The sequence below is a fragment of the Callospermophilus lateralis genome, chromosome 13 (genome assembly GCF_048772815.1).
Source record: "Callospermophilus lateralis isolate mCalLat2 chromosome 13, mCalLat2.hap1, whole genome shotgun sequence".
Lineage (NCBI taxonomy): Eukaryota > Metazoa > Chordata > Mammalia > Rodentia > Sciuridae > Callospermophilus > Callospermophilus lateralis.
The window spans coordinates 94,846,665-94,862,006 of NC_135317.1; the positions used below are offsets into that span (position 1 = coordinate 94,846,665).

At 46.3% G+C, this 15,342-nt stretch overlaps 2 protein-coding genes across 2 annotated transcripts in view; one reads left to right on the top strand and one right to left on the bottom strand.

Moving 5' to 3' along the window:
* Positions 1–5,657, top strand: part of Colgalt2 (collagen beta(1-O)galactosyltransferase 2) — a 96,353-nt gene extending 90,696 nt beyond the window's left edge. Inside the window, exons 11-12 of the mRNA XM_076831343.2 lie at positions 1,689–1,895; positions 3,419–5,657. Of these exons, the coding sequence (XP_076687458.2) occupies positions 1,689–1,895; positions 3,419–3,695 (484 nt within the window). The 3' untranslated portion in view covers positions 3,696–5,657. The remainder of the gene's footprint in view (positions 1–1,688; positions 1,896–3,418) is intronic.
* A 6,681-nt stretch (positions 5,658–12,338) lies between these two features.
* The window catches only part of Rgl1 (ral guanine nucleotide dissociation stimulator like 1), a 111,919-nt gene continuing 108,915 nt past the window's right edge, over positions 12,339–15,342 (bottom strand). The window contains exon 18 of the mRNA XM_076873043.2: positions 12,339–14,736. Within this exon, the coding sequence (XP_076729158.2) occupies positions 14,549–14,736 (188 nt within the window). The 3' untranslated portion in view covers positions 12,339–14,548. The remainder of the gene's footprint in view (positions 14,737–15,342) is intronic.

Here is a 15,342-nt window from a genome sequence, read left to right on the forward strand (position 1 = left end):
TTGTAGATTCAACAAGTGGGTGGAGGTTAGCCCCTGGGTTGTGCACCCATCTCCTTCAGGACGAGACACTATGGGAGATGCTCTATGAGCCTGGAATCTGCCCGCAGATGCTTCTGACAGAGCAGCCATGAGTGGCACCAAGCACCACTTGGGAACACAGTGGACATCTCACCATGAAGTCCAGAGCTCGTGAATGGGTGTGGAGAGGGAGAAGGAGGCAGGCATTGGAGGGGGAGAGGCATGACATAGTCAGACCGCTGCTCCAGGGGGAGTGAGCCCTCTGCAGCCCCATGGGGTGCGAGGAGGAGGCTCAGCAGGGGAGGCTGTCCAATAAGACAACAATGACCACTGGGCTGGGGAGGTTCTGAGGTCAATGCAGGAGATCCAGGCTCTCCAGGGAGGGCAGCTGCCAGCTGAGGCTGAGATCATGCTCCCTGGGGACAGCCTTCAGCAACTGAGTTTCTCTCTCTCTCTCCTCCCCTCCCTCTCTTCATTCCTTTGTTCTTCCTCCCCGTCTCTTCCTCTTTCCTTCCTTCATTTCTCTTTCTTTTCTTTTTCTTATTTCATTTTCTTTTAAAGCAAAACAGCTCTTACAACTTCCCTCCAATGAGGCAGAAAGTTTCCGAGCATTTAGTTTGCTCCCCAGCTGCGTGACACAGGCAATTTGTCAGGTCAGAGCCTGAACCTTGGGAGCAGCTACAGCAGCCCAGCTGACCCTGTTCCCCCCCCACCACCACCGCCTGGGGGATGCTTAACCGTAGACCCAGGTGCCATATCTGTTCTCTCAGAAAATGGGCCAGTCTGAGCTCAAAAGGAACCCAGCAATGGCCCAAGTAACTCATGGGAAATAGACCCTAAATCAGCACTATGCAATAAAGACACCGTCTCCCAGGCAGATGTCTGTCATGTGACTCACTTTGGCATGCTGCACAGTCCCTCACTGTTCTTCTCACATCCTCTAGAAGTCTCTGCAATTCAGCCCTTTTGAACCCGCGCCTTCCACCTGGGGTGGAGGCCTCTCGGGTGCAGAGCCATGTGACATGTCTGAAGGTGGCTTCCGTAATCACAGAAGACTCAACTCAGGAAATCTCAGACTCAAATCAGGATGGAGTCCATCCCTGTCCACCGGTACTTTGGTTGGCACATTTCTCAGAACAAAGTACCAACACATCCAGGGAGTGACGGCTGTCCTGATAAGGACCCAGGGAAGAAGTATTTTAAAGTATTCTAAATCCACAGATGGATCCAGTAAAAATGTTTCATTAAAATATATTGTATAGTCTTAAAAACCCTGCAACAGTTTCAAGTTTTACTTCTCACTTTCTAAAATGAAGAAGAAACAAATGTCAGTTAAGCCCAAACACAAATGCTACTAATCTATCCATGGTTGCTACATTAAATTTTTACAGAAAAAGGAAATGATGAATGAGATAATAGACCAAGTTGTTGGAATCATCTAGGGAGCGAGCTCTTTTCAATAAAAATATAATGTGAGCCCTATATGGTGTTTTAAATTTTCTAGTAATCACATTAAAAGGTAAAAATAAATTAGGTTAAATTAGTTTTTAAAATACATTTTATTTAACCTAATATATCTAAATATTATTATTTTAGCATGTCATTAACAGTGATGCTCATTCTTATTAATGTTCAAGTTGAAATTTTCTCCTCCTCTCCTTTCCTTTTAGTTACATTGGTAGGAAGAGAATGCAAGTAAAAGAGCCAGAGAAAGCGGTGCCCAATGTGGGGAATCTGGTCGAAGCGGACTATTCCTACTGGACGCTGGGCTATGTCATCTCTTTGGAAGGAGCACAGAAGCTGGTTGGAGCTAATCCTTTTGGGAAGATGCTGCCAGTGGATGAATTTCTGCCAATCATGTACAACAAGCATCCTGTGTGAGTCCCTTCCACTACCTGCCCATCCCTTGGGCACAGCCTGTTTACAAATTACACTTTCTGGGTAGAACTTGATGCTTTCTAAAGTTGTACTGCTTTCCTAAATGATCTTTCTGGTTTCCTAAATGATCTTATGGTTATGGTTATAACCACAACCAGGAGACACTACCCCCCTTTAACAAATGGGTAAGATGAGGCAGAGAAGGTGCGTGTTTTGCCCTGTGGTCCAGTGTGTAGAATCATAGCCTGCTCAGATTTTACTTGTCTTTATCCTTCTTACTTCCATAACCTCACACACCTTAAGATGAAGGTCTCACCCTTTGAAGCACCCCTTTTTTTTTCAGTTCATTCAGCTGACTTCGTGTCTGCACAATTGGCTGGGCAATGGTACCCATGCTTTCAGAGTACACAAGCTGGTTGGAAACATGGACTCATAAGCAAATCCTGTTGATATATAGTAATTTTTGAAGTCACAGAGGTGTGTGAGAAGTCCAGGGGTGTGGAGATGGCATCTGAGTAGGGTGTCCATGGAAGAAGGTGGTGTGATGCTCAGAATTCCCACAGCCCAGGCGCTTACTCTGACCTAGCACTGATCAGAAAGTGTGGCAGTTGGTGGTTTACCTGTCGTCTCCTAAATAAGCAGTGAATCCTTTGAGGGCGGGAACACTCACATCTGCATCCTTAGAGCTTAGCCTAAATACTACACATAAAACTGGCTCCATGGATGGTTATTAAATTGAGGAATGGAGCAGGAGTCAGTCTCTGACTTTGGCTCTTTCTCTGTTGCTGGGTGATCTCCAACTAGATGGCTCCATTTTAGCTGTTGAAATTTCCCAGACTGCATCCTGTTCACTTTGTCTCCCATCCACAGAAGAATGGAGCCCCTCACTCTTTTATCTAGCATATGAGAGACCGACTTTACCTGTGTCCCCTGGCAGAAACAGAAGGGACATCAATCCTTATTCAATTAACATTGTACTGCAGACCAAGGAGCTGTTCCGATGTCAACTCATGTAACCTGCACAGGAGCCCTGGGAGGGGGTCAAGTTGTCTCTCTACTTTAGACTTGAAGGCAGCTGTAACAGCTGTAAGAAGCTCAAATGCAAATTCTAGTTGGCATGTATCCAATGCTTCACCACGTCACTTACCTTTCGCTGCTGGCTGGATCTCAGGTGTCTTAACCCTGGAACTGGGCATTTTTTGTAAAATGGTCATATTTGTTTATCATTAAAGTCCAACAGAGCCTAATTTTTAACTTTCAGAATAAGATCTGAAACTCTTCCTTTAAATTACTCCAACAGAAATATCCTGACCCTTTTGCTTGCTTGTGTAGATTTTCTGAAAGCTTTCAAGAAATCTGGATTGTGTTTGGAGCCCAAGGTTTTCCACAATAACACAACTTAAAAAAATAATGAAATGAATCCTAGTAGTTTCAGAGATGACTAGCAAGGGCCCCCCTCTTCTTTCCCCCTGTGCCCTAAGTTTTCTACCCCGTCATGTACCTGTGTATCTCTTGTTTTCAGAGCTGAGTACAAGGAGTATTATGAATCCAGAGACCTGAAAGCCTTCTCCGCAGAACCCTTGCTTATCTACCCCACACACTACACAGGCCAGCCGGGGTATCTGAGTGACACAGAGACCTCGACCATCTGGGACAATGAGACCGTGGCCACCGACTGGGACAGGACACATTCCTGGAAGTCCCGGAAGCAGGGTCATATCCACAGCAATGCCAAAAACACAGAGGCTCTGCCATCACCAACTTCTGTGGACAATGTGCCTTCGAGGGACGAGCTATGAAATCTCCCAGGGAGTGTGACACCCATGGGTCCATCACTGTTTGGTTTTTCTAAAGTGCTATCCAGTTTATTTTTTATTTTATTTTTTTTTATTTTGTGATCACAGTTCATCTAACCAAAGTGATTCCATGTAATTGATCAAAATGAATTTATTTCTGAAAGTGGAGAGGAATAAGGAAATTAAACCCAAATTCCCTGGGATGGCTACAAGATAGGTTTTATGGGAACTGCCAAGTTACACTTCAGTTCAGACGCCTATTCTGCTCAGTAGTCATATGATACTGCTGCCCATGACAAGGAGGCAACAGGGGTGGCTCAGAGTCTTGTCCAAGGGATGGGATCACCAAGTTGTCACATCATTAAATGGGCAGTCAAAACAGCCAAACCAGCTAGACCTCATTCATGGTCTGAACGGTCCATTTTATGTAATAGATGTGACCTTGAAAACTCAAAGTCAACTAAACTACATTTATTAGTGTAAGTTCATCCATATTCTATGACTTTGAAAATTTGTGTACGTAATAAGTTTTTTTTTCCTTTGAGTGAGGAAATCAAACCATTTAAAATCATATTAATCTGGCTTGCATTTAAAGAAATTCTGTCATGAGCTTTATTACAAAGTGAATTTTTAACATTCTTATGCTCATTATCCCATAGCGATGGGTAAGTGGGTCTGTCTGGGACATGGTCCTTGGCCATCTATGGCGACTGGAATTCCCAGTTTGCCATGTGGATATAATTTGGTAGACATTTGAGGAAGGTAAACCTCAACCTTTGGCCTTTGCTGTTGCGGCCACTTAGGTCAAGAAGCTATATTTATAAAGATAAATGTAATATATGTGGGGGGAGCTGGGGTGTTCCTGCCCTGTCCTGGGTTTCCCGTGTGGCTGTAGCTAGCACCTTACACCCTGAGCTCCACCCCTTAGCTTGGGAACGAGCTGCAGGTGGTGAGTTTCATGAATCACTGTTGAGAGACGGAGCACATTTTCAGGCCAGCAATTGTCCTTGCCTGGATTTTTCATTATGTTTTGAATTATTTATTTTACAAAATGTGTTGGGGAAAACATTGTCTGTAGGATGAGGCCGAGAAACAGATGTTGCGAGGTTTCATTGCACCCCTGGGAGTGGCCAGCGTAGACACATCGGCTCAACCATCTGAGTCTCCTGAGCAGCCTGTCTCTTGCCGGGAGGCCTGATGCTGGGGTATTCTAACCATTGAGAAGCAAATTATTCTCCACATATGGAGAGACGTTGATCAGAAATGATGAACTGGACAGCAGATTTGGGCCATCAACCAGGGAAGCTCTCAGAGCCAAAATTCCAGGTAGACAACCTTTCTCAAAAGATGTCCCTGAAACTCCATTCTGCTGCCCCATAGACTGATGGTATGTGACATGCAGAGATGGACTCAAGACCGTCCAGCTGCACCGTCTGTCATCCTAGGACACCTAGGACATCCTCCACCATCACCTTCCTTCCTGCCTTACTCTTGATATTCTTCTCCACTGAATAAGAAGCCACGGGGCTGAGAAGAGGAGTCTTGTCCCCACTCCAGTTTCTCCTACTCGGACAGCTGTCAGGGCTTGGCTCTTCTTTTCTAGAAAAGTAGGAAGAGCATCCGGGGAGCTAGTGACAAATCCTTAGGCGATTCCTAAGGCTTCCATGGGTCTTTGGTATTTTGTTTGCATAGACGAGTGTGTGGGAGTGTGCCTGGCTTTAATGATTTTCTTTTGTGGGGTGGGCGGCTGGGGTATTGGGAGTGGGAGAAGATTGAGTTCTGTGTTGTTTTGTTTAATAGGGAACATTTCCCCCCATCAGCTGGTCTGATGGGTTTAAGAATTCTCATCTTTCAAAGATGTTGGATTTAAATTTTAGAATTTTCGTCTAAGACTATTGTACTGTGAATAAAGTTCTGGCCCAGTAAGCCCAGTCTTTGCTTCTCTCTGCTCAGGTCTGAATCCCAAGCAACCTTCTTCTCTTGTCAACATTGTAAACTGCACATCTAGCATTTCTGGGGGGAAACCCTCTCTTCAGCAGTCCAGAGTTGCTTTGACCTCAGTGTGTGTCCTCCCTCCTTTCTAGTCATAAACCAAGGCATTTGCTGTTGGCTTTCATGTGAGACCTCAGTACAGAGGCCTTTGCTTCTGCCCCTGATCTCTCCCTCTGGAGTTTGGATAAACCCTGTCTGGGTTCCTCTTGGATCCAAGGTGGGGTCTTCTGGATAGACAAGTCCCACCTGAGCAGTGTTGCTGCTGCTGTCTGTGGTCTGAGCACCTACACTTTGCAGAGGACCCACACATGGCCTTGCTTTGGGGCCACTTGGGTCTGCTTTAGGAATCCTAAAGAAGGAGCTGACCTCCCAGCACCCTGCTTTTGTCTGTCTTGCTGTGCTATTTCAGGGTGGGGGAGTGATGATCTATTTGCCTTCTGGAACTCTTTGTGAAAAATTAAAAACAAAAAACTTAGCTTAAAGTTATAATGGTTCATTGGTTCCTCAAACACTGGTCATTGGCCAACACTGCTGGGAGCACTGGGTCTGCACTAGACCATGGACAACGGAGGCCAGAGACCATTGCTGCTGTGTGATCGCCATGGCAACTGACAAAGGGTGGCTACTGCCCTCCTGTGAAGTGGGTGTTGTCGTAGGCTGGTGGGTTCTGGTGTGCACACTGAAGAGAATTCTAGGGAATAGGGAAACAGAAGTGGATGGTGTTGAGGGAGGTGCTCCTCATGTATCTGTGTCCTAACAGGCAGTCTATCCAATCACAGAAAGCTATCGAGATGCTTGTACAGGCCAAGGAACTTTTTCCTGAGACACAAAACCAAAAACCAAAAAAAAAAAGGAGACTCCATGTTAGCTTGAGTTCTGTGTTGTTTTGTTTAATAGGGAACATTTCCCCCACTGTCAGTTGGTCTGCAGTTCAAATCCAGCTTCCTACAGTCTCAAAACCATGCGTGAGCCTTGTCTTTTTTCAGGCCTGTGCTGGGCACTGTGACCCTGAGGGGAACCTGGTTCTCTGAGGAGTTCAGCCAGGGCTGCTCTGCTAGGGGGTGAGATTTGCACTGGTTTTGAAGAACAAATGGAAGTTCAGAAGAGGAAGGAGGACTGGGCCTGGGGATAGGGTGGGTGTGGTCATGGGGTGGGCCTGGGGATGGGGAGGGTGTGGGTATGGGGTGGGCATGGGGATGGGGTGGGGATGGGGATGGGTGTGGTATGGGGTGGGCCTGGGGATGGGGTGGGTGTGGTCATGGGGTGGGCCTGGGGATGGGGTGGGCATGGGGATGGGGTGGGGATGGGGATGGGGTGGGGATAGGGTGGGGATAGGGTGGGTGTGGTCATGGGGTGGGCCTGGGGATGGGGAGGGTGTGGGTATGGGGTGGGCATGGGTATGGGGTGGGGATGGGGATGGGTGTGGTCATGGGGTGGGCCTGGGGATGGGGTGGGTGTGGGGATGGGGTGCTTTCTAGGCACAGCAAAGGGAAAACTGTGAAAAGAACCCTCTGGGGATGACAGGAGACTCAAAAGGTCAGAGGACTTAGGGAGGTGTGGGGATTCGTGACAGATGGGAGCAAGGGTGAGGTCAGGTGGCTCCCTCCCCTTGTGGGCTCCTTGATCCTAATTACAGAAGCTGTTGTTTCTTGGGAATTCTAGGTTTGGTTACTTTCCTGACAAAAAATGCAGAATTTTCTAGGAAACTGTTGGTACCTAAAATAAGAAATGTTCTCATTTGAATGCAAACTAGGGAATCTTATGGCTTTTCATTTATGGTTGGAAGGAATCCCTCCAACCAGTTCTGGTAACATGAAGGTGGCTTCTTTCATAGGGTGACAGAGTCAGATAATCAGGAGTAGGCAGCCTTAGAAATCATCGGCATGCCCATATTGTGATGTCTGGTGATGTTTATTACGTAAGCAAAAACCTGCTGCCCCCAGACATGTTCTGATCGGAATGGTGGGGTGGGGGTGGGAGGAGAGGGGCGTGAGGGCCTCCTGCAAGCCGCTGATGTGGGGCAGCAGAGGCGAGCATGAGAAGTCAGCCTGGGCTTTTTGTTGCCCACTTGGAGAAGGGAAGTGGCGATGGTTTAGTACATTATGTTACAGAAGATTACCTGGAAAAGGGCATCTCATATGACAAGCACAGAACAAGAGGAATTTAGATGATATTCATAGGATTTAGACATTGAATGGGATTCAGGGCAAGGGGTGGATGGACAGCTTGTTAAAATTTGTTGCAGGCCAGGAGAATGGCCACCTGTGCCCTTGGCATTTGCTTCTTTTCTTTTTTGCTTTCTCTCAAGGATGCGTTGAAGTTTGAGATGGTCTTTGCTTGGGTTGTTCCTGCCCCACCAGCTGTGCTGCTTCCCAGCCCAAAGCCATCCTCTCATCCACCCTGTAGAGGGGTGGAAAGATAAAGAGCCGTCTCTGTGGATCGGATTCTCTTTATTTTTCATTTGCTGGTTTGGGGTTTTATTTTTGTGGTGCTGGGGACTGAACCTTATGCATGTGAGGCAAACACTCTACCAACTGAGCTATATCCCCAGCCTTTCCTGAGTTTATTTTTATGACCCTTCCAGTAGTTTCTTCTGCTTGCTTCCTTGGTGATGGGCATTTTAATAAAATTCCACATCTGAGCAGCTCCGGCCTGTGGAGCACCTGCTTTGGAGCCCTCATGGATCCAGGGGCTCATCTGGGCCTTCCCTGTCCTAGGGGCAGCCAGATTCTTGCTCTTGGGAGAACTTGATTTTCAGGGTGGAGTGGGCAGCCCTCCCTCTGTTTTGTAGACAAACTTAGAATCTAAGAGTCAGTGACAATGTGTCCCTTCCCAAGAGGGACTTAAAAGTTTGAAGGAGACCCCCAGACGGGGGCTGAGTGGCCCCAGCGATGATGGCGTGAGCTGAAGGGTTTTAAGTGCTGCTGTGAAACACCAGCATGCACTGTGGGGAAGGGGGACAGCAGAGGAACCCGCACAGAGCTGAGTACAAGGGGACATGTGGCAGGAGGAGGAAGAGGCAGCTTCCAGAGCAGCACATACGCAGTAAAGTTCCACAGCCCAGAGCGTAGTCCAGGAGACAAGTTCCAGGACAGGGGGTGAGAGAGAAATAAGGCCAGTCGCTGGAGGCCTTGATGTTGGCCCACAGGCCAAAAAAGAAGAACGAAAGGGGAAAGGAGTGACAGGAGGGGACTAAATGGAAGTGGTGACAGCCTAGTTCTTAAAGTGACTACTTTATCCCTTTAAACTCGTAACAGTGAGAAAGACTGAGGTGAGGTTGAGCTGAACCATTCACAAAGGCATGGGGTGTCCAGTGCCCCATGCCCATGGCTGCTCCTCTCACAGTTTAGTCTGAGCCACCCTGGATGGGGGCTTTGGAGCCCAGAGCTCCTTCCTGCAGGAAAGTTGAGGGGGGCTGGACTGACAGAAGACAGACCCAGGAGTGCCACTTCCGTTGAGAGAAATATCCCTCCCTGACTGCAAAGGGCATCCCTGAAGGTGGATCCCTGATAAGAGTCCCCACTGGCTCTGAGCACGACATGTACCTCTGGTTCCCAGAGGCACCCGCTCAGGGCCTCCTCCCATCAACCTCCCTCTCTGTGTCCACTCTGTGAGGCCTCTGGACCCACACGCCTCTCTCTCAAGCCTCTCTGGCAGGAGCCCTGGACATTGTCCAATTCTATGAGTCAGTCTTTCCCCAAAGCAGCAGCAGGCTGAGAGTTTCCCAGGGTGCTGTTCCACACTGAAGCCCATCTCCAAGACTTTCACATCGCATCTGGACGGCCCTGGCTGCTCATCCAGGCAGGGGGCCCAGGGCTTGAGGACACAGCTTCTTGGAAGCCAGCACATTCACAGGAACAGCAGCATCTAACTCTTGCATCATGAGCCAAAGTGAAAATTGCTTTGTCTTGGGGCACTGTCATTTAATACTATATGAGCCTCAAAGGTAGAAGCTATTATTGATAGTTTTCAGACAAGGAAATGGCTAATGTAACTTGCCTAAGGTAGTCAGTGGCCCACTATCTGAATCTCTATGCAGTCAGATCCGACCACCCCACAGTGCAGCCACCTCAAAGTTTCTGGTGGATAGTCAGTTTTGTTTTTTAACAGCTAATGTTTCAATCACAATCCCCTCACCCCTCTCTCTCTACATGCACGCACACGCGCGCGCGCGCGCACACACACACACACACACACACACACACACACCCAGAGCCTGATACAAAGAGGAGCTGGTAGCTCCACCTCTATGTGCCATGAAATACCATATATTTCTTATTCAGCAGATCATACTGTACATTCTCAATTGACATTTTGGGGAGGTTTAGCTGCTGGTTATTGCATACTCAAGGATCCAAGAGATGTCCGTGAAAAGCTCGCATCTCATTTGGAATGTTTCTCCCATTTCAAAATGGGCTCCTTGATTTTTTTCTTTTTTCTTCTTTATTTTTAACGGCAGGAGCAAATCAGAAATAGTTTGAGTATCACTCACTGTTCATTGTCCTGTTTCTTTTAACTTTGAGGTACTCACACCCCTTTCATTCTGGACCTAGACAGCACATGGAGCTTGGGTGTAAACAGTGAGGGGATGAAATGGGTCCTGGGAAGTCCTTCTGGGGTCACTAGTTGACAGCAGCTGGGTGGAGGTCCTAGAGCTGGCTCTCCTGGCAAACTCTTCATTCAGCTGATGATTTTCCCCAGCTCACCACCTGTCCCAACCGCCATGGGACAACGAGTCCATGGCTCAGAAATGGATTCAGATGCTAGCTGGGGACGTAACCCAGTAATCCTAACCTTAAGGGATTTCTCAACTGTGCAGTGGATAGTGCTTAGGAAAGCAGGCAGCAGTGCTCTGGCCCAAGCGAATGTTCTCTAGAGACTTTAAGAACCACACAAATGCCCATCTAACTAAGGTCAGCTGTATGAGCCCACATGACTGGAAGGCTGGGGATGGGGCCCAGGGATCCTGGCATTCCCTCCAGCTCCGTGAGGCCACGGGGGAGCTTCTGTCAGAAAGCCTGTTTCACTCAGTGCCCAGCCCAGTGTGACAAGCTCGGAGTGGGTTTTGACAATGCAGAGATCCTGCCCTAACTCTGGACAATGTAAGTGTTCTGGGCCTCAGCTTCATATATGTCACAGGTGGGTAGTGACTACAAGATTTTAAGGTTTAAGGAAGAATTACATACATTGGAGAATGCTTTGACACAGGCTCCTCAGTAGAGATGTGGAGTAACCAGACCCAACAATAGCTTCCAAATTCTGAATCTAAAGTCTAAAATCAAATCTAAATTTGACTGACTCTTATTGAACTTTCCAGACTTTTAGAACATCTTTCTTCTTCAACTCTTCCTTTCCTCCGTACAGTCCCACCTCAAGTCCTTACTGCCATCTCTCCAAACACTGTTTCTGATGGGTGGCCCCTCTGTGGTCGAGACAGCAGTGCTCAGCAGCTGCTCCACATGGTCTACCTTCCCCAGCTCCCCTGCACTTAGACCAAGGCCTGCAGGTTGGCCAATGGATTGTGACTGGGGGTGACCTGCATCATTTTGATCTAAGGCAGTCAGAACACTTTCAAGTTCACACTCTTTTTTACCATCAGTATCACATGAAGGAAAAAAAACCAAGATGGTAGAGTGGCAAGGCAGAAGTTGGCCAGACCCCTGGGCCACGAGAGGAAAGCCATTAGAGAGACTTGTGTGATTTGCACTATACTGTCACACAGATGAAAAAAAAACTGGTTTAAGTTACTGAGTTTTCTTGGTTGCTTGCTTCCATCTCATCTAGCCTAGACTAATATATCCTTCCCTGAGGTATTTCATTCTAGGAAAGATTCTAGGAGAAAAAGCAATGAAAAAACACAGTGCAAATAACTCTTCATGGTGGAATTTTAGGCATCTGTAGAAAAAGATCTGGTGTCAGTGAATGTCTCGATGCCACCAAAGTCAGGGCACATGAGCAACACCGTATGCCTCCTGAATGCCTATATGGCATGAAGAATGTGAAAATGCTCCAAAAGAAGAAATCTAAAGACAGTATCACTCAGGCAAAAAGTCACCAAGCCCAGTTCCTAGATAAGAACAAAACTAGGGAATTAGTTTTCTAGAATGAATTTCCTATTTTAAGAAACTTACTTGGGCTGCTCCCAAAATCTGTTAAGGGTCCCCTAAATATAATAACTTGGGTCCATTTAGTAATCCATTGGAAAATAATAATGCTGAGAAACACTTGGAAATAATGAGATAAATTATGATATCATGTGGCTTGTTGCCTGGACTTAGACTAGATGCCCTTTGGGAAGAACTTTCCTCCTTCTAGAGGGCCTCCTGGCTTTTGGACGACTGTGGAAGATTTCAAGATCATCTAGATGGCAGCCATTGTGGAGCTGGGAAAGGCTGTCAGGAGGAACCACAAGTCGGATTTTATAAAAGGTGCCCCCCCTGAGTGACTAGCAATCTGGCAAAGCACCCTCTCTGAAGGAAGTCTCCTAAGGACATCATTCTTGCCCCCAAATGCTCATGACACATGCTGGTGGAGAGGACCCCCTCTAACTGGCTTTCCCTCAGCTTTTCACCTGACCCTGAGTGGGCTTCCAAAAGGCTTACTGACTTCTCTGGAACCCAGAACCCTCCTGATTAACACTCCAGATACAATCCCTTCGGGTCTGGCAGCATATGCCAACCAAGTCCCAAACCAGTTTATTAGTTTAACCAAAAGGTAAACAGATGATGGAAATGCAGAGAGACAAGCATGCGAGCAGCTGAAAGCATTGCCCGGCTGTCCACCAGGAAGCAAACTAAGACAGTTAAAGTAGCATTAAATAAATGAGGCCATGTTTTATCTACTTTGGAATTTCCATTATCTTTTAAAAAAGGTAAATATATATATATATACTTTTTTTTTTTTACATTGCAGTATATAAATCTAGGCTCTACATGTACAGTATAAACACACAGGGCGAGCACATGGGCACAACATGTATGTCTTGGTAGCCACACCCTAGACCAGGCCAGTGGTTCTACATTTTCTTTTTGACCTTTGCACCAGGCTGGGGCTACGTTTACTTCAGTCTCCATGATGGCTGCGACCCTGACCCTCTCTCCTCCCCTCACAAAAGCATAAATTGGAGGCTCACAAACAGAAGAAAGTGCTTTCTCGACTAGTTGAAACCCAGTCGATCTTTACAATGCACAGTCCAATCTCCTAGAAAGACCAAGGAAATCTGAGGACTTTCTGGCTCATTCTTTGGTCCGTCACCACAAATCTCTGAACTTGTTCGGGTGTTTCTTGTAGAATTCATGTCTATTTACATAACATCAATCCCACACAACCTTTGGGAGCTGTAACAGGATTAGAAATTTTTAAAAAAGATCCATGTTACAATCTGCACTTCATATTCTGGGTTCATTCTTTTTATTTTTGGAATAAAAACTGGTATTTTGGGAAATTTTTTTCTTAAAAAAAGATAATCTGAAAGTGCTTCTTACACATATCAACTTCCCACATATGGCTTTTTAGTTCAAACCCCAGCATAGCTCAGATTTGGAAGGGAGACCATGGTGTTACTAGAGACAAAAATGTCACTTTAATGTGACACTGTTGTAGCCAGTATGGGGCCTGAAAAAACAACATTATCAATTTCATCTGGACAAATGTACCTCTTTGAGAAAGGACTGAGATAATATATGCAGTCCCATTTCTTTCCCCATGACTAGGCACAGGAATGCTATAAAAGTTAATAAGCAAAATAGATGCTGTTATCAGCAGGGATCATCTTCAAGGGGCTATTAACAGGGTAATTGCTGTTCAGGAATCTTTCACAGGTTCAAAATGATTAAATGAAGTCAATCGCAGTAGAAATGTCTACACCTGAGGAACAAATTGCACATAATAGAGGTACTAGGATCCAGATGGCAAAGGACTCCAGACAATTTTACATGCAAACGGTGATCAGAAAAGGCAAGGAAGTAGTGGCATTCCAAGACAGGTAAGGGTCCATCCAAACAGGTCATCATTCTTTTGCGCTTTCTTTCCTGGCTGATAAGTTACTGAAGAACATGGCTATCTGTGCAACAATGACTATGATATGTTCTTTAGGAGAGAAAACAAACACAACAGGGTTTCCAGAAATCGAACCGGGCTCATGTTGACTCTAGAGGTGTTGTGATGGCGACCAGTGGGGCACAGGGGCCTCTGGAGTCCCTCCTTGCCCTCCTGGGGAGCAGAAAGTGGCAGATGCAGGCAGAGGTAGGAGGCCACTGACTCATCCAAACCCTTCCAAAGTGGCATTTCATTCAGCCTGTGGCAGTTCCGGCCCCCTGCAACTGTTTTATCTGGTGGCACTTGATTGAGAAAGAAATCCTCTCCCTTTACCAAAATTAAGCCCAGACTTCAGGTAATACTGGCACAAAGGACAATCTGCATTCCTAGGGTTGACCCTGGTAACTCAGAAGGTAGGAGTTTCGGTTCTCGGTTTCTTCTATTTCCCTGTAAAAAGTGACCTCAATTTCTTAGGTCTTTGTGCAAATTTGTTTTCCATAGTCCAGAATATCCCATAAAGTCCCTCTTATATATCTACATATATATACACACATACACACTAAATATATGTGTATATATATATTTACACATGTGGATAATTTTGTATTTCAGCTTCAAATAGGTCGAAGGAAATCAGTGACTCGTTCATCCTTTTCTTGTCAAGTCATGTCCACTCTCCCCACATAGTGCTCTGCACATCTTAAGTACTCAATAAATATCTGCTGATGTCACCAATGATCCTCTAACACTGGATGGTCATTGCAATCACCACAGCCTTCCTCAGCCCTGCTCGGCCTGTGGCAAACAAAGGGCCACGTGTGCCCCTTTCAGAGGGTGATCTTGCTGTGTCTGTTGCTCCAGCAGCCCCGTTTAGCTGTCCTAGGCAATGTCAGGCTCGTCCGGCTGCGCAGTTTCACCTGTTCTTCTATGGGGTTCTTTTTGCGTAAAATGAAGTCAAAGTTCACTTGGCTGTTCATGGCATAGAAGACATTTGCTGAGTCTGGGATCACAAGTTCTGAAAAACAAAAGGAAAGTGAAGGCAGTCAGCTTATGTAGGGGCCCATAACAGGCCATGACAGCGGCAGGGATAAATCTTGCCCAGACACAGGAATGGGATGAGGACCCTTAGTTCTTGGAATGTGACCACTACCCACAAAATTGGTCCCAACAACATCTCAATCCCCTTCCAAAAAACTAAGAGCAACTGAGGTTTAAGATACCCGCTACCATGAATTTAAGGTTAAATTAAATTAACAGAAGCAGAAGCCAAGAGAAGTTGTGATTCCCAGGACTGCAGCTAAGGGGCAGCAGGACTGGAACCAGAACTCGGCCTTCCTTCTTCTGGTGGTCCATTTTCCAAAGGGGAAAGCAGATTTTCACTAAGACTAAAGGAATCCAATGACATGGGAACAAACAGAAAATCTTTAGCATTTTCCAAAATGCTTCACTTGGAATATAAAACATCTTTTTAAAGTAACCCCACATTGGCTCAGTAATTCTACTTGAGTCACTGCTTTGTCCAGAGTCTGCATTTTCATATTAAATATACATCCATGTGAAGCAGTGCCTATCTGCTAACATCTAAACGATTTCTGACTTCAGCAAATCTCAACTAGTTATC